This window comes from Alnus glutinosa, chromosome 1 (genome assembly GCF_958979055.1).
Source record: "Alnus glutinosa chromosome 1, dhAlnGlut1.1, whole genome shotgun sequence".
NCBI classification, from domain to species: domain Eukaryota; kingdom Viridiplantae; phylum Streptophyta; class Magnoliopsida; order Fagales; family Betulaceae; genus Alnus; species Alnus glutinosa.
The window spans coordinates 563,924-582,772 of record NC_084886.1 but is presented as its reverse complement, the minus strand read 5'-3'; the positions used below and the strand labels follow the sequence as shown (position 1 = coordinate 582,772).

Sequence of the window (18,849 nt, the reverse complement as noted above, 5' to 3'; positions counted from 1 at the left end):
TTGAATACCAGCTTCCTCACTAAAAATATCAGTTATGTACAGACCTCCGTATGCCACGATAAGAAAAATAAAAAATCATACAGATTTGAAAAGAGGCAAGAAGCTAAACAATACAAAATGCAGCAATCACAACCACAACACCATGATCACTTTGCAGTTTGTAAAAGAGATTACTCCACATGTATTGCAGACTAGATCCCTAAAAGCAAAATTCCAATATTCCAATTTCCAAAATCTACAGAAACTGAAGATTCAAAGGTTTTACTTACATTTCCTTCAAAAACTGTGCAGTTGGGTTAGCATGTGAACAAGCTCATCACTAGAAGGCCTGTCTGCAGGACAATCTGAGAGGCAAACAACAGCTATTCTCACTGCCATCAGCATCTCATCTTCCTCCCCTTCTTCCCCTAGAATACTCTTGTCTAGCGCTTCTCGTGCCTCCCCTGCTTGCTGCAAATGTCGGAGCCACTGTCCCAAACTCCCCCCGCTAACCGCTTCTCTAAAGAATGGGTGAGTAGGGTCTCTACCAGTTAGCAAAACGCCCAACAACATCCCAAAACTGAAAACATCGCTCTTATCAGTATACCTGTTTCAAATGGAAATATAACCATCATCAATGCGACAGTATGTGTTTGACACAAAAATCTAATGGTCAGTTGCAACCAAAATACTTATGGATAAGTAGGGGTCCTCAACAACAATTATTTACAAACATTGGCAATAAAGAGGGGGGATAAAATGCTCAAGTCAAATAAAAAAAACAAAAAAAAAACTCATAGCATCAACTAAGCATACAACTCAAGAATGCCTCTAAAATACCACTAGATATAATTAAATTCTCAACACAAGTTTAACTTCACCGTAGCTACTAGAATCTGACTTGGTAATTTCAATAGCTAAAGTCACATAAAAAAACCCATTTGAGTGCTTAAAGAAACAAGATGACAAGAAAAAAAAGAGCAAATATTATCAAACTTCAGAGTACCTTTCAGAAACAAACATGCTGCACACAAAAAATCAAGTTTTTTTTTTTCCTGGTAGCAATCAAATTAACAGAGAAAGGACTAATACCAATCCAGACTACTTCTTGAATTGCTCATCACTACTACAAAATGGAGAATTTGCAGGGAAATTCTAGAAAATAAGGATTTCAAATCTTTCAATTATGAAAAAATTTATGTCATTACCTGCGATCTCGGAAACACTCTGGGGCACTGTAGCCAGATGTTGCTCTATCCAAATGGGGAATGAGCTTAGCCAACCCACAATCTCCCAACCTGGGTTGAAACTCGGCGTCCAACATCACATTGGTAGGCTTCAAGTTATAGTGCAGAACCTGAGGATCACACTCAAAATGAAGATACTGAAGCCCCTTCACAACCCCAACGGCAATCCTAAGGCGCACCTCCCATCCAAGCTGCAACTGATTGTCTCTAACTCTATGCATAGCATCCTGAAGACTCCCGCCCGGGACATAATCATAGAGCAAAGAGAATCCACCGCCAGGCCCGCGAACATAAGCCCTTAGGCTCATCAAATTTCTGTGTCTCAAACCGGCAAGCATTTCCAACTCCTGCTGTATCTTTCTCTTCACCGACCTCTCCGGTGAACCGGCCTCAAACGGTTCGAGCCTCTTGACAGCGATAATAAGCCCGTTGTCGAGCACGGTCCGGTAGTATTTACCATTGGGGCTCGACCCCAGCAAGTGATTCTCATTGGCGAGAGCAGCTTGGAGCGTCTTGGGATCGATTTTGGGAGAGAATATGACGGGGCCTTTGAGAAGGGGGGTTCGGTTGAGGTACCGGACGAAGCTGCGGACTATGAGAGCGAAGACAAAGGCACTAACCAAACCGGTTACCGCTCCAAATGCAACGCTGAGAAGAATTCTTCTGAGCCCGTTTTGGTATTTGGCTGGCGAAAGCTCGGAGGAGATGTGCCTTGTGGTTCTCTCTTGGCAGTACGCAGTGCTGTAGTGAAAGCAGAATGAAACCAACAGCAAAAGAAGAGTAACGAGTTTGTTGTTGCAAAAGTAGAGGGTGTATCTGTATCTTCTTCTTTTCTCCATTCTTTTGTATGCTAAGCCACAAATCTCAGAACCCAGAGAGAGAAAGAGAGAGCTTTAAGCTCTATGCCTTGAAATGTATATGTTCAAGGTGCAAAATTAGCTAATGGAAGCCCCAGCTTTTCTGGCTTTTCAGCATCCCAGAAGCCTGAAAGTGAAAAGGAAGAAAATGAGAAAACCTCAAACGCTCACAAAATTTAGTTTTAGGTCCCTCCTCTAATTAAGATGTATGAAAAACAGATAAAAATCCTACTTTCAACTTAAGCCCTCAAAGGGCTTCAACCCATCAGAGAAGCTTCAAAGTGATTGAGACTGGCGCGCATATCAGATTAAAAGAAAGAACGAATTTTGACTGTAAATCTCAGAAGAAAGACGCAAAGAATCATTTCGTCACCGATTCCCATTTCTCTCTCACCCGAAAATATTCTTTTACTTATCTGAGCTTGAATGTGAATCTTTTACCTCTAAAATTGCACTCTTTACCAAATACCACTGCTCTTCATCATCAAATAAGAGGTGTGCTTACTTTAATAGCCCCGAGTATAGAACACCCAGAAGGTCCGTTCCCTGTTAAAATTAGCAACCTCCTCAAAAATGCAAGACCCAGAAATAAAATTATTTTTATTATTATTTCCTCTCTTTTTTCCCTGTTAGGATTAGCAAAAGCTCAAAGACTCGCAGATTCAAAGTCAGACAGATTCTCAGTAAGTAAACCTAACCAAGCGACTTTGTTATCCTCACAAACATCTACTACCATCACTGTCCTTGAAAACTCGGAACACAAACAAAAATCCCAAAGAAAATTTTGGTCCCTCTCTCTCTCTCTCTCTCTCTCTCTCTCTCTGTGTCTGACTGTCTCTGTGTCTCTGCCTGACCATTCCTCTGCGGACAAAACTGGGTTCCCGCCTTTCGGAGAGACACCGTACTGAAGTGGGGTCCAGTGCCACGTTGGCGGAAGGCATTGCTCGCGTCGCTATCACGAGGGGGGGCGAAAGCAAGAGACATCGAGCTGTGTGCAAGAAGCTAGACGGGATGAGGGATCCCCACCGTTGGTTGGGTTGGGATAAGATCGGGACCGTTGATTGGGAACCACGGGAATTTGTGCGATGTGGCTTTTTGTGATTATAGAAATGCCACCATCTAATCGCGTGGATTAGCAACGTTTTTCACTTTTCTCATCGAATAATTGCTTTTCCCTTCTCTTTTCTTCGTTGCCCAAATAATTAAAAATAATAAATAATAAATCTTCTTTTCCTTTTTTATTTCTTAACTGAATTATGAAGAATTTTTTGAAACCTTTACCGGTAGGGTTTTGGGGACGAGTGAAAGGCCAACACGTGTGCACGTGCGGTCTTTTTTGTAGAGGGAAGTGTACTGTAGCAGAGCTTTTTACGATGCTTTTACGGTATACCTCGAGCCTCACGGGCATTGCTCGCCCATATTCCCCACAGTTTTTACCATCATGATGTCGGGTCCCACGCCCATCCCGCAATGAACTCTCTAATTTCCTTCTTATTTTTCTCTCTTGCTCTGTTTTTATGAAGGAAAATGCTAGAATTCCCACCCCCATTCCACTCCAATCCCACCAACTCTAAGTGTTTTAATTTTTTTATTTAATAAATCAATTTTTAACTTTTTACACTTAGGGTTGGTGGGATTGGGGTAGGATAGGGGTGGGAATTATAGCACTTCCCTTTTATGAATGTCCATATCACTCACCATCATCATTAACCACATTGTTGTGGTTCTCCACTTCTACTAATAAGGAGAACTAAGAAGTGGCCCCCCATCTACTTACCAAAAAAAAAAGAAAAAAAAGGTGGCCCCCCATCTTTCTTCATAGCTTCATTGTATCGTATATTAATTGTATATACCTTTCTCTTTGTAGTAAATACACCTTGACTGCGCGGGAAACATAGGTAGTGGAGTCGGGCCACTTCAAGTAGTCTAATTAAAAAATTTCTCTCGTTTATTTCAATACATTTTTCAAAATCTATATCACGTTGTTTATAAATTAATTTAATAACTTCAAATTAAATCAACTTAACTTTTTTTTTAAAAACTATTCTCAATAAATCTCTACCTACTCCTTTTCTCATTTTCGCTTTCTAAAATCACGTTGTTTCTTTTCTCTTTCATATTTTATTTTCTATAATCTCCCAAATCTTAACCTTTTTTTTTTTTTTTTTTTTTTTAGAGTACTTATTTACAGGAAATGATGGGCAAAATGAGTGGACTTTTCTTCATTGTCCCGTTCCTTTCCTAAATTAAGTTCGTTTGCTTGAGTCATTATCTATATTAATTACATGGGATATAACGCATTTATCCAATCATGGATCATTAATTTATTTACAGGACAATGAAGAAAAGTCAGCGATAACCACTTGTCATGGGGAACCCAGCGGCCAACTTGTCCGACTATGGTGACCTCTGCACAAGGCCACTCATTTCGTGAAAATTTGTTACAAGCACACAGGAGCTATTACAAGTAACAAAATAAAACCCAGAAGTAGATAGTTTGCATAATCAAGCATATAAAGCAACACTATTTGTGCATCCAAAGACTTGCAGCCACAACAAAGCTTCATTAAAAGAAACCAATGTACAAATACACAATGCACTAAACTAAATCATCATAGCTTTCTATTTTTTTTTTTTTTGGCAAGTTAAATCATCACAGCTTCACCAAAGCGGAAGCAAACAAACTGAATCGACAAAAAATATGACATTACAAAGCCCTTTGGCTCAAGGATATCAGTGCGCTTCACTCTGATCAAAGGCGCCTTGTTAAATTACAAGCCCGCACACTCCCATGGGGCAGGCACGCCAACCTACCACTCCCGTAAATCTTCGAAAAACACTGGTGACCTTCCCTTTAATGGAGAACCAGCTCTCAAATTTATGAGATATAATTATACAAAATGCAACACCATCATATCTTTCTCTTACACTGTCCAGCTTTAATGTATTTGGCCCTAGTAAAATCTTGTTTCAGAATCTATCCATTTGAGTCCGCTAATAAAGCAGTGACCTCACCATCATCAAAGTTTGACTCTACTGCTACCTCAAAAGGGTTTTTACCTTCACCATTTACAGCCCGTGGATCAGCTCCCCTGCAAATGCATTGGGAACCCTTTAGTAGCATTCTATAAGCAGTGATGAAAAAAAAAAGTTTAAAAATATAGTGTGATGGTATAAACTAAAAAATAAAACATAGACAACAAAAAATCAGACGCAGATAAATTTGAATATAGAGATTGGCAACCTAAAAAAACTGAAAAGAATACTGCAACTATAACCATGATGTAGCAATGATTTTAGCCACCATCCCTGTCAGATGGTCATTAAACTGTCGGCACGAAAAAAAAAGAAAAGAAGAGCAAGGATCATAAAGTCACCTTGTAAGAAGCAATTTCACAGATGTGGTTCTGCCTTTGAGAATGCAGCGGTGTAGTGGCGTTTGACCTCTTGAATCAGCTACATTTATATGTGCACCATACTGTAGGAGGAGTTCTATCATGCCTATGTCTGCAGTTTCACAAGCAAGGTGAAGCAGGGTGCACCCATCTAGATCCTCCAAGGTCTGGCCTTCAGTTGTGCCTGCCATGTTTGTAGAGCTAGTGGAGGACCTTTCCAATGAATCCACTGTTAAGCTGCTAGAACTGTGGTCAAGGCTTGTGTGCTCGTGCAATAGCATTGCTTTGGCAAGGGTTATAGAAGAGCCAAAAGATGTTTGCTCGTATACAGCATTAACATCTGCTTCAGAATTCACTATGTGACGATATACAGCTTTCTTGTCATTAGCACGCACACCCTCCCAGATTTGTTGTGCCACTAAATGACGATATTGATTGTCTTTTGGCCTACGAACAAAAATCTTTTCTGCATACTGCAATCAAAAGAAAACATCTGTCACTAAAATTTCTGCAGCAGTCTGAAAGACTTAGCAAGTAGCATATGGCAGCGCATAAGATTAGTAATCCACACAAAAAGAGATGTTTGAGAATTTTCAAACATCAGTATTGCATCTTAAAAACTGCTGGGAGATTATCAGAGAGAAGAACAGCATGCAATATGTATTTTGAGTCCCTTTTGTTAGGATTATCACTTATCAGGCAGGGTTTCTTTTGTTCTGTTTGCATAGGACCTCTCTAATTAACTCCCTGTACTTTGTCTAGAGAGAAAAATCTAGTTCAATCTCTCTCTCTCTCTCTCTCTCTCTCAAGGACACCCACCCACCCACAAACTCAATAGTCACTAGCAAACAGTAAGTCCTCAATTCACTAAACTACTAAGCATCTAGATTATTTGGAAACAACCTACCGATTTACTTCTGCAATCCTGCACTATCCGCAGCTATTACTCTGTATAAATGATTTCATCTCACTAAATCATCATTCAGAAACCAAAAATACAAGCTGAAGTGGGTTCATAGTATTATACTACTCCTATCAACATCTTAAGAGTGGTCTAACTATTTTCTTATCTTTCCTGTTCTCATAGATCAACAATTAGTTGGAGTTGACATCTTAAAACTAATGAGTTGTCTAGTAAACCCTCAATACCAAAACAAAAATAGTCTAGTTAAAAATATCACGTTCTTAAAATATGCAATGAAAACAATATAAAGAATGTCACAATAGATCAAAATATTTATACCTAGTCATGCACGCATTTCTATCATAGTGCACATTGTCAGCAACAACATATGATACAGATGTAATTATCCGGCTTTCACAGGAAAAGCGTAAACAATCACTGCACATATCTTATCTACATAAGCCACATGCAATTATCTTCAGGTGAAAGAGAATGACTTAAACAAAAAGATCAGAATAAAAGACTAAATTGTCAAACCTTTGCATGGATGAACTTCTCCTTCACTGATATAGAATCAGCATGACTGGGTTTACTGATAAAAATCAGCTGTGGCTTATCAGACTTGTATAGGCTTCACCGACAGAAAATAACGAGTGTTAGCCACACCTATCAAAAGAAGAATAATATATTTCTGTAGAGTTGAAACAATCCTATTTCAATCATTATTAGAGATTCTTTACCCTGCAGGGACAAGATCAAGCTGAAAAGCACTTCTTGATTGCAATAGTTCCTCCCATACTGAGTTGGCAAAGGTATTGCCCAGAGACTGAAACAAACTTATAACAGAAGGATCCCACACTTTGACATCCAGTGTAAGAGACCGTACCTGCAATAGCAATCAACACAAGAACAAAAGGTGCACAAATGAGCACACAATACAAACATTTATCACCAAATGGAAGTTTATCCATCTGTAAGAAATTAAAAATTAATTAATTTTTCATTTTTGTCAAAAAAAAAAAAAATATGAAAACCATTAAGTAAGAGTATGGCTCAATAAAAAGTCAACAAAAAAACCCAACAATTACCGCCAAATGACAGACTTGATATTCTCCTTGATTCTCCATTTACCCATACATGGGATAATGCATGCCAATGTTATCATGTACAATACAGAATCCAGCAATTGCACAGGCAGAAAGTTTCCCAGCTTCTTTTTAAGAAAGAAAGTTGGGAGAAAAATAATCGACTATTGAATATTTAATAGATCCCACAATAATTATTGGGTAGTTAATTGTTTAATATACAAATAAAAATTCATTATCTTTAGAAACTTCAAAAATAAAAAAGAAAAGAGGAGAAAAAAAATGAGAAATAGTACACTGCATAAAACAATATGAATCCAGACAGTCCTAAGATGTAACTCCTAGGAATCTGAGACTGTCAATAAAGAGGAGTAATCTTGGAAGGATGGAGATGGGTAGGAAGGAAAGGGAAGGGAAGAATGAAATAAGAAAAGAGAAAACTTGTTTTTTGGTGAAAGAAAATACAAATTATGGACCCAAGTAGCTGTAATTGAGGCTTGATACATATCTTGGAAGCATAATAAACTAAATTCAACAACTCTTAATCAATGAACCCTGTTGTCTAAATTGTATGGAGCTCCATAACCTTCTATAATAAGATGATACAAGAAGCTGGATTATTAGTTTTAGGCAAGCATATAAAATTTTGAATGAGCCAGATTTACAGGCAATTTCTTCATCAGTCAAATCAAAGAAAAGTACTAGTACATCTAAAAATGACCACATGCAATTGGCTCTCTACCCCAACAAAGATTCTTAAACATACTTCTTTATGGCACAAATGCAAAGACTAGATAAAGCACAGCAGCAATTTGTTTTTGGGATCATTCAACTATGTGGCTTAAGTCTGATGGTTTTGTGGATAGGATGAAACAATAGTGGGACTCTTATCACTTCCAAAGCACTCTGAGCTTCCTTTTACACATATAGCACCTATCAACCACAATGACATTCCGCTTCCTAAGGTTGTCTACACTAAGGATCTTTCCTAGGGCTGCCGCCCAAGTAAAAAAGGCTTGTGAGGTCGCATGTGCCTTGTGGAATGTTTTCTTCAATCGATTTGGACTGTCTTGGGTTATGTCTAGACGAGTATTCGACTTGTATGCTTGTTGGTGGATTGCCAGCAACACTTGGAGTGCTAATGTGTGGAAGATGGTGCCTTCGTGTCTTTTGTGGCGTCTATGGAGGAAAATAAATGGCAGAAGTTTTAAGGACTGAGATAAGACATTTGAAGAGATTAAGTCTTTATTCTTCTATACTATGTATCTTTAGACAACTCCTTTTGTTTCTCCTTTGGTGATTAGTTATCATGATTTCCTTGTTCTTTTTTCTCCTTCTAGCTAAGTTGTGCTTTTAATGATATTTCAATTACTTATATATATATATATATATATATAAAATAAAATAAAAATATATAAAATTAAATGATAACTGAAAGAAAGTTTAATCATATGATATTTTTGGGCATATATTCATCAGTGATCATCCATCTAAACCTCTTATAAAGACATCTAAATGTTGGTCAACATGGAATATTGTCTATCCAAGAAGCAAGCATGCTCATAGAGAACATGTAAAAAGGACAAGTATCTGTAACTTATAGAATTTACCTTCGATATGTGCACCCCAAGATTACGGTGAACACCAGAACATTCAATACAAACAAGAACACCAAGATTTAATGATGCCCAATCTGGTTCAGGGGCACCGCAATCGGCACATTTATCATTTCCACATACTCTTCGCAATACATCAATTGGCTTCTCGATTTTTATACAGGACCGTTGTGTTTGCATATTTCTTATTGGGCGTTCAAGATGCGAAGTAGCAGGGCCCCTCTCGGATGTATATTCTTCAACTGTGCAATGATCGAAGTCAGAACTTTCAAATGAACTACTCTCACTTGCAGAGCGATGATGACTGCTTCCCATTGGACTAGCAGGCAGACACTGTCATATGATGGAACCTTCAATCATCAAAACAACGATGAATATAATTGGCCACAATCATCAAATTGTTTTTAGAAATTACCCTCTCAGGAGCTTGAGAACTAAGTAATGAAGCTATGACCCCTGTGATCTTTTCAATCCAATCCATTTGATCCAGTGCACTCTCTGCCTGCACTGACAAGCATAAATAAATGTTATTGAGGATCTATTACCAAACATTAACCCTCAGCAGTACCCCATCATCTTGGCAGACTCTTCCAGCAAGAAGCTGGTTTCTGATACTTTAAATTCCATGAAAGAAAACATAAACCCACAAGGACATGCTACCCCTTAAGTCAAACCTGCAAAGTGTAGTTCTTTGTTGGTGAAATGATCCTGAAGCAAAACCTAAGATCTGACTGGTCAGCATCAGCTTTGATTGTTGATGTAAGCAGGTTCACTGTGTGATGAGCAACAGATTTCTCATCGTGTACTCCACCATGATAATGAGAAGAAAGCCACCGACTCAGCAATCCAGAACCAAGCTCAGAACCATTCCTCTGACCAGAAAGTTGACTGCTGGAGCCCTAAAAGATATAACCAAACAGCATGAAAGGTAAAAGTTGGTGCCAAGCACAGACTTGAACCCACGCGCAGCCTGACTTAGCTTATAAACAAGGTACTTACAGATGATTTGCTGCACTGTTTGCGATAGTAATACAGCATTCCACGGCTATCAAGAACAAAAAACCTTCTTTTCCAGTCACCCCTTAAGTTTGAGGAACGCTTTGAGAGATAACCTTGTCGAATGGTTTGAACCTGAGACATTTCTTACAGCATTAGATGTATATAGAGACAACGACTAGAAAGATGAGAAAACACAACTTGAAAAACAAAGACAGTTTTATAGATAGAGCTTCTTGAAAAATTAAAAAATATAAACCTTTCCCTTTGCAGCAGACTGCATAACAGCCTCTATCATTTTGTGTGAACTTCTACCAATGGCTTGTATACCATCTCCATTAGGAGATCCGTTTGTACCATTGTTAGACCACCTACTCTCTCGATCCACCTGCCTTTTATAATCTTGCATTCTCTCATTAAGAGCGGCCTGCTCATAGTTAGACCTTTCTCTTGACTGTTGTGCATAAGTCAAAACCTGCAAAACAACAATAAATCTTGAATTTCAACAACAAACTACACCTAGATAGTATTTAACACAACATTAGAGTTTTCTCAGCTTATCAACCCAGGGCCCATTCCCCACAATCTTGAGTTGGCCACATAAAAAAAAATCTTGCCATTCCGGTCCTCCTAGAGCCACATTCATACAGCGCTTGTACATTAAGAATCCCAATTTGTAGAACATAAATTTTTCTTTTATTTTGGATGGTCAATCCTACTATTTTGCTAACACACCACTGGCTATAAATCAATGGTGTGCTTTCCATTAAACTTCAAATCATTGAAAAAGACTAATGAACAAAAGCAGATCTTTTACAAAGGACAAATAACCAAATTACAATTATTGTAATGGACTGTAACGCAGATATTAACACCTGCTTGCAATATAAAGGCAAGTGTAAACAGCAAACCTGATTAATGTATGGCTCCATTTGATGCAACAACTCATATCCCTACATATAGCAAAATATTCAAGATAAGTATATATATATGACAAAGAATGTGGAAAGGGCAGAAAGTTCCTGCCATGTCATCTACCTGTTTGAAGTAACGAAGGTGTGCATCCATCGTCCCACTGACTGCTTCCAAAAATTCAAACCTCTTTTTCGCCTCAACATTAGAAAGAGCAGTTACCTGGACAGAGTGACCAAAATTATAAAAGTCCGGGTGTCACTATCACAACATCAAGTAGGTGAATTTCAGAGGTCAGAGAAAGATTCATTTTTGGTAGAACAAACATACCAAGAAATTTACTTACCAAATTGAAGCGAGCTTGCTCAAATGTAGACCTTGTATTATGAAGCTCCTATAATTTCTCCAAACTATATTAGAGATTGAAGAATGGAAGATTTCCAGTACTATGACAATTCTACAGATAAGAATATGCAGATGAATAAACTATCAATTAATATTGCATGATACCTCCTCTAAAACAGTTGCTACATCAGACTTTGTGCCTTTCCTCAGTGACAGAAACTTTTCACGAGCCTGTAGCATTATGAGCATAGTATAACAAATTAGGCATTACTTATATATCAATAATACATTGGTCATTCATCTCAAAACATCCATAAGATGTCCAAAACCATGGTCAAATTATTGAAGGAAGGTGGCAGCTTAAGGCTTTTGTTGCTGTTTTAATATGCATAATCCAGATTTATTCATCAGTAACTAAGAAATTTAGGCAAACTGCTGCAAATTCAAGATGCAAGGTTTCTGGTTCACACTATAGTTACAAATCACTTTTAGCCAACCTTATGCTACATGAACATATACGCATTCTATCAAAGGAAGGGTAACCATGACAAGCTTTTCCTGAGATGCATGCAAATGGCATTAACTAGAATAACCGATTAAGAATTTAAGATGAGGGATGCACCTGGTCATAAACCATACTAGCCTTGTCAAAACGCTTCCGTGCTTCCTGCACTAAGAGAAGATCCCTTAAAACCAATTTTGCAACAGTAAATATTAAAAATCAGTGCGAAGATTTTCTCTTTGACACAACCGTCACACTTAGAAGGTCATCTCAACATGATAAGTGACATATGCTTGAAAAGGAAATCGAAACCCATGGCATGAATCACTTGTAACTAGAAAATACTATATGGCAAAATGGTAGTCAAGGCTTAACTGGAGACAATTTTCTGCATGGACCAAGGGCTTCTCAGGTGGAGTAAGAAACAAAGAATTTTCATTTCAACAGGCAAATGGGGATATGTGCATGTCAGTATCTATGATGTAGTGCACCACTGACCTTGCATTCAAGCTTGTTCATAAAAGAATAGAATAAACATTAAGGTTTCAAGTCAGCTTTCATGACACTCTTGTCAACTCGTCTGCATTAGAAGATTCTATGGAGGATGAAAAATCTCTTCATCCTAGCCAGTGGGAGACCATATGCCCCCCACCTCCCAAAGGAGATAAAATTGCAGTCCAAGTGGTCAGCAATGATGTAGATTTTATAACATTACTACTCATCCCATATGCAGTGGAAGCAATGGAGAGATTGAGGCCCTTCTGATAAACAGCTAAAAAGTGATGCTAAGTAAATATAAAAATGCATTTGAACATCAAAGTTCTGTAGTCATACTTAAACGTATACCATATCGAATTGATAGCTCATAAAGAGTTATTAAAATAAATTTCTAAATGCAATAAAAATTAAGCAATTACAGTACCTTGACCTCATGCAAATCAATATTGGCAAACTGCAGTAATCTGTCGTTTAGCATATGCTCAACCTGAGAGAAGGGGGGGGGGGGGGGGGCAATCAAAATATGTCAACAAAACAACAATCTGTCTCTTACTTACCCGAAGAAATATAATTTATTGGAGAGAGAGAGAGGGAGAGAGGAAAACGATATTCTGTCAGATAGCTCACATTTATGAAAAGTATTATGTTCAGATATTTAAGCCTGATATCAATGTAGTCACAACAATTATGAAATTAGTAAATTAAGCAGTAATTGCACAAGAAGCAAATTCTTCCACCTTTTTCTCTTTTCCTATAACAAAAGAAGAACTCAAAACGTGGCTTATAATAGAGACAACAAAGTTATTACATAGCCTCGCCCCACTAAGTAAGAAAGGATGGTAGGACAAAACCGCTTCAACCATCCATCATGCTATATGACAACTCCCTTTAGAATTCTCTTTGATAGTTCTTAAATTGCAATATAAGTGCAAGAAGAATATAAAACAAAGAAAAATACAGCTTCTTATAATTGTAAACAAGACTTCTTCTTTTTTTATAAATAATCGATAAATATCATTAAAAGCGTAACGTGCCAACACAGAGAGTATACAGAAAGAACCACCTAACTAGGAGTAGCAAAAAAACAAGGAAATCACTATAACTAATGATCAAATGAGACATATAAGCAACTGTCCACATATACAAAGTTTTGACGAATAAAGATAAAAAAATATCTTCCAACGTCCTCTCCCGATCCTCAAAACTTCTATCATTCATTTCCCACCATAAACAAAACTTATTTCTTAAAGGTACAAGCTTAGTTTTCTTTTAATACAAGAGAAGATAACAAGTTGAAGTTGAAGTGCTGCTGCAAGATTCCGAATTTTCTGTTCTCTTTCCTCTGACCTCATGAATGTCAAGATGAGCATTAAAAAGAAGCGTTGATGACATCAGCCAGTAGGTACAGACCATACGTACCATACGTGATAAACATTTTGAAGTTTAGTTTGCTCTCCTCAAGTCAAAACTATTAAAAGAGAAAGAACAAAAGGTAGAGATGAGGTAGCATTTTTTGGAAATTCAATGCACCATGAGCCGGACCAGTTGGAAACTAACCAAAAAGCATGTATAGGAGCTAGTATTGGAGTGTCCTAAGAAACATCATTAAATCCATATTCTAGAAATGGCAGTCAAAGCAACATTGGCTTGATTTAACAGGAAATAATTATGATAGAGCAACAAGGTCAAGAAATTCCAAGTTCTGAAAACTAAGAAAATAATTCAGAATTTTTATTTTTACCTGGGACCGGAGAACTTCCTTGTATGTTCCAATTTCTCTCAACGCAATAGTAAATTTGGTCATTACAGGACCTGTAGAAGTAGATAGAAATTCAGTAAAAAGTATAAACTGCATTTTGAGAGCCATGAATACCGCATATTCCAGTCATAAAGTGTAATTTGCAAACATTGTCAATGTAAATAACATAAGTGATTGGAGCATCCACAAAATTAAAATTAACAAAAGAGCCAAGGTAGCAACCATTTTAGCAACCAAAGAAGATAAACCAACTTCCAGCATAAACGAATTGACATACCTCCAAAAGCCAAACTAATTGGATCATTATGCCCTCCACCAAAAGTTTCTAATGCACTAGCAAAAGCAATGTCCCCATCATATCCCTCACCGAGTCCTTCACTGCAAGAGGAAAAACATATGCAATTAGAACCCACACAAACCAAAGGTCCATAGGATAACAAAATACTGATTTGATGCAATAAAAAAACACGAGGAATTGTCATCTGAAACTGCTCAAAAAAAGTTATTTTCATGGTGGCAAATAAAATCAATGTAGAGATTTTAAATTACATTGTCAACATTGTAATTCAAAACGCTAGCAATAGCTAGATGATACATATACTTTGAGGATTTTCTACAATGTGAAAATAGATCTTGAATTAAAGTACTGAGGAACATAGAAACACTTTTATAAGTGTATACATACGTGTATTTTCGACATCCTTTGTAAAACTTTAAACTTCTCTCCCTTAATGATTCAGCACTTTCCTCCAAGCTTTGTATCTGTTTAACAAGAAATCACCAATAAGCCACAACACTTCAGTGCAGGGTATCAAACATGAATGCAATATCATCCAACAAATAATTTCAACCATAGGAAACGGAAATCAGTTGATACAAATATGTTATCCATATATGGATACTATGACAACAGGGACATTTAATTATCATGTTGTAGTCTTCAGCAACCATTAGCGATTTGCATAAAGCGTGGAACAATACACACAGGAAAGATGGCACTAAGGTTATACGTTGTCTTTTATTTTATTTTTTTGTAAATCATAGTCTTTTATTTCAGTTTCACAAACAATCACGAGTGTTTGCTCAACCCACCTAGCTCAACTCAACTAAACATTAAAATTAACTACATAGGTCAGCCACAATAGCTCGTCCAAGTAATCATTAACAAAAATTTACAAGGAGATGAACCAACTCAAAGTCTAATTGCATAGTATTTGGAGCTTCAGAGATAAAGTAACAGGATTCATACCGTAGGCTCTTAAAATGCTTCAAAGAAGAAACATTATTCGGCCTAAACATGTTAGCGTTAAATATTTTATTAATAATAAGAAAAACCATAAAATTCTCAACCGAGAGATGAAAAATCTGATTTCCATAACATGTCCAACAAGTTAGCAATTATGGACAGTGACAATCAAGAAAACTACAAACTCTACAACCATAGCTCTCCTTTTACTCATATCTGTTTAATCAATGAAACTTTCGCTACAATTTTCAAACTTTAAACCATTGGTATACAGCTAACCTCTAATTATGCGAAAATTGTCGAAGTTTCATTTCTCTTTGTAATTTTCCCCAGCAACCAAACAGAGCTTTGGAAAGTTCTCTTTTCTAGTATACAAGTTTAAGATAATCAACCAGAGCATGCATAGCGAGAGAGACAGAGAAAGAGAGAGGACCTGCTTGCGAAACATAGGAGAGTCATCGAGCTTTGCGAAATGCATTTTCTGAGACCACGATTCTTGATCTTCTTGGTGCTAATTATTAATTACCATTACATCCGAAGCTCGATCTTCGCTAATCAAATCTCATAACCGCCACGAAGAAGCGTGAATCCGAGCGAGATCTCGCATTTCACTCCCATCTTGATCGCCATTAAACCAAGACCAAGAAAAGACACAGCAAATTAAAGAATCACCTCCAGTACTCGATATTACAGCCCTGAGACATAAACGAGCATGATTTGCATGAATTTCACACCCACTGACGCTAACGAGAAGAGCAGCTTCGGGAGCTCCATATTTTTTTTTTCGCTTTCTTTCCTTTTCCTTTTTAGTTTTTAGCTTTTGGTTTCAAAACCCTAGAAGAGACCAGAATAAGAAACCCTAGGAAGTGCAGGAAAACGTGGAGGTTGGATTAGCAATATAGCGGTACATTAGAGACAGTGTTTATTGGGAATTGAATGGGGATCGGTTAGGAAATTTGAATTAACCTGAAAATGTCGAAACCACATGTGTGTGAGACAGGCACAGACATAGATAAAAGCGAAACACACACACACAGCCTTTTTCTGTTTCTTCTTCACCCCAACTTTATTTTTCTTTTATTTTATTTTATTTTACTTTCTTTCTTCTGTTTCTAATTTTATTGCTTTGCATACACAGATAAGGTGCGTAAGGTGAATCGTGCAAAAACTACGTCGTTTGGTCGTTTAATACACGGACAGACAGAACGTGGAGATCCATTGAGAAGCGGCGTCGTTTGAGTTACCTGAAGCGTATACATCATGGTTGTCTCGCTCTCTTCCATGGTAGAGATAAATCCGCTGTTCGAGTCTCTGACAGTGGTTGCCTTTTTAGAGGGTGATGAGAAACAAGGAAGACCAGCCTCACCACCGCCCCATCTGGGCGCGTGAATGAAACAATAAGCAGAAACTAATGGCTTAGTTTTCTCATAATTCGAGTAAGCCGAGACAAACGTGATTACGTGATTATTATCCGCCTCATTTGTTTTTTTTTTTTTAGCATAATTTAAATAAATATATATTGTTAAAATTTAATCTGAACCATTAAATAATTTATTTTTATTTTACTCAAAATAGAAAATATCCTATTCCTTTTCAGTGGCTAAGAAGTAAGAAGAAACTAATGGCCAAGCAAAAAGGTGTCGGATCATAATTTAATTTTAAGTATATGCATGTGAATTTAAATTAAATTTTGTACCAAATAATAATTATAAAAGTTTTTTTTATAGGAAGTACTATATCTATTAATTCTCTTAATCTATTACCTCATTTATAGTGTCTTCATAATCTTTCAATGGATTTTATGTACCACACTGATATTGTTGGTACAGTTTCCGGTATGGTGACGTGTCGCCTAAGGATTCGCTGCTACCGAACACTTTGACCCTACAAAAAGGAACAAACAACTCGTCGGGGGTGCCGACCACGCCCACTCCGATGCCTAAGTCAGTCTAAAAAGTTTTCTGTAGAGAATTCTTAATCTTAATCTCAAGAGCTTAGAGAATTCGTGTCTTTATACCTGGTGTGACGGTCTTTATTTATAGGCCGGACCCTCTTGACATTGAGTTGGATTAGGAGTTTGAGTCCTAGCCTGGTTTGAGTTTTAATCATATCTTCTGGGAATTTGAGTAGGAGTGTTGAATCCGCAGTTGATTGCGTTTGTACTTCTTTAAATTCGATTCCATGTCAATAACCATCTTATCCCATAAATCATGGATCTGTAGTTTATCCCTGATCTCCTGAGATTCTATCATTATCGAATTCTGAGACGGGTACGGCGGATGGCACCTTCTTAGGAGACTGTAGCACATTTCAGCTGACCTCCGAGGTGATGATATCCGAGACGTTTCCGCTCTTACCTGGAGATCTCGGGATATATCCTCACCATAACAGGGTTGTGTAAGTCCGAGATGTTTATACTCTGAGATGTTGACTCATCCAATGGATATCACCCCGAGAAGATACCGCACCGACTCGATATCATACCGAGGTGTTATTACTCCGAGGCACAAATATCCGAGATATGTTCACTCCATCTTGGCTGGGAGATCACGGGATATTTTATATACCGTAACCTGGAATGTTAAGACCGAGACATCGTCATATCTCCGAGATGTCTTCGGACCTAAACGACCTTCCCTTCACTGGATGGAACCACGCGGAACAAGTAGCCGAGACATAACTCCGAGATGTCATTGGATCCACGTGTCTCTAGGGTTGATTTTATCCCTAACAGATATATTATTTGGATTGCAATATTTTAACATAATTTTACTTGTAGTTAAAGTTTGGTCATTGCATGTGATTTGATGACGAAATCCATGATAAATATATTTTTCAATTGGGGTGAAACCATTTTCTGTCGCATGAACAATATATAAAATTCACGACGAATTGCAAGCAACAATATTTCTCTCTTCTTGCTGCTTGTTCCCTCTCCCTTTCTCTTATATTGCTCAGGAAAAGAAAAAAAAAAAATACAATAAGCAGTTTACAATGGATTAGTTAACTCCATTAGGACTTCATTTCAAGGTTTTAATAAGTTATTTATCTATCCAATAAGCTTTTATTGAAGTGCGCGTGGTGATTGTAAATCAATCCGAAGAGATGCTTCTGTCACGCCTAGTAAGCACTTCTGTAGTGGGGCCCAGCTATAATTTCCCTCCATTTCCTTGTCATACACGACCAGACAAGGTGGCCACCAGCCCGGTAGTAAAAAAATAAAAACTACATGCTTGTTTGTTAACATGTTTTTGGTAGTATTTTTAGTTTTTTATTTGAAAAAATGTTTGATGTATTATAAGTGTGAAAATTGTTTTTTGTATTTTATTTATTTGTTAATATTTTTATTTTGAAAAAAATAAAAACAAAAATAACAATATTAACAAGCAGAGTTATAAGTTTCAGGCTCCATTTCTTAAGTGTTTTGAGGTTTTTTTTTTTTTTTTTTTAAGTATTGTGAATTTGTGACACGATGTAAAAATAAAAATAAATTTGAGATTTTTATAAA

At 37.2% G+C, this 18,849-nt stretch overlaps 2 protein-coding genes across 3 annotated transcripts; both read right to left on the bottom strand.

The window, feature by feature from the left end:
• Positions 1–2,947, bottom strand: LOC133863843 (inactive leucine-rich repeat receptor-like protein kinase CORYNE). Of its 2 annotated transcripts, none has more exons than XM_062299964.1 (3): positions 2,316–2,947; positions 1,188–2,210; positions 1–586 (listed from the first exon to the last, which is right to left on the bottom strand). In XM_062299964.1, the coding sequence occupies exons 2-3, from the start codon at positions 2,063–2,065 to the stop codon at positions 277–279; spliced, it is 1,188 nt and encodes a 395-aa protein (XP_062155948.1). In that variant the 5' UTR covers positions 2,066–2,210; positions 2,316–2,947; the 3' UTR covers positions 1–276. The 2 variants fall into 2 exon arrangements, with proteins under 2 accessions (XP_062155948.1, XP_062155955.1); XM_062299971.1 differs by having other exon boundaries at positions 2,525–2,947.
• A 1,663-nt stretch (positions 2,948–4,610) lies between these two features.
• LOC133863834 (ADP-ribosylation factor GTPase-activating protein AGD3) lies at positions 4,611–16,709 on the bottom strand. The gene is made up of 20 exons (XM_062299954.1): positions 16,586–16,709; positions 15,775–16,036; positions 14,781–14,857; positions 14,373–14,473; positions 14,078–14,148; positions 12,761–12,823; positions 11,959–12,003; positions 11,502–11,567; positions 11,338–11,385; positions 11,118–11,213; positions 10,991–11,032; positions 10,339–10,554; positions 10,083–10,214; positions 9,758–9,982; positions 9,499–9,585; positions 9,078–9,416; positions 7,123–7,268; positions 6,920–7,013; positions 5,461–5,951; positions 4,611–5,175 (listed from the first exon to the last, which is right to left on the bottom strand). Exons 2-20 carry the CDS (start codon positions 15,817–15,819, stop codon positions 5,061–5,063), a joined length of 2,499 nt encoding a protein of 832 aa, XP_062155938.1. The 5' UTR covers positions 15,820–16,036; positions 16,586–16,709; the 3' UTR covers positions 4,611–5,060.
• Between the last annotated feature and the right edge of the window lie 2,140 nt (positions 16,710–18,849).

Coding starts and splice junctions, on each gene's coding strand:
- LOC133863834 (XM_062299954.1), bottom strand. CDS start 15,819: ATGCATTTCGCAAAGCTCGATGACTCTCCTATGTTTCGCAAGCAG. Junction 14,858..15,774: donor CTCCTATGTTTCGCAAGCAG/GTCCTCTCTCTT, acceptor CTTGTTAAACAG/ATACAAAGCTTGGAGGAAAG. Junction 9,417..9,498: donor GTTCTCAAGCTCCTGAGAGG/GTAATTTCTAAA, acceptor ATCATATGACAG/TGTCTGCCTGCTAGTCCAAT.
- LOC133863843 (XM_062299964.1), bottom strand. CDS start 2,065: ATGGAGAAAAGAAGAAGATACAGATACACCCTCTACTTTTGCAACAAC. Junction 587..1,187: donor GAGTGTTTCCGAGATCGCAG/GTAATGACATAA, acceptor CATTTGAAACAG/GTATACTGATAAGAGCGATG.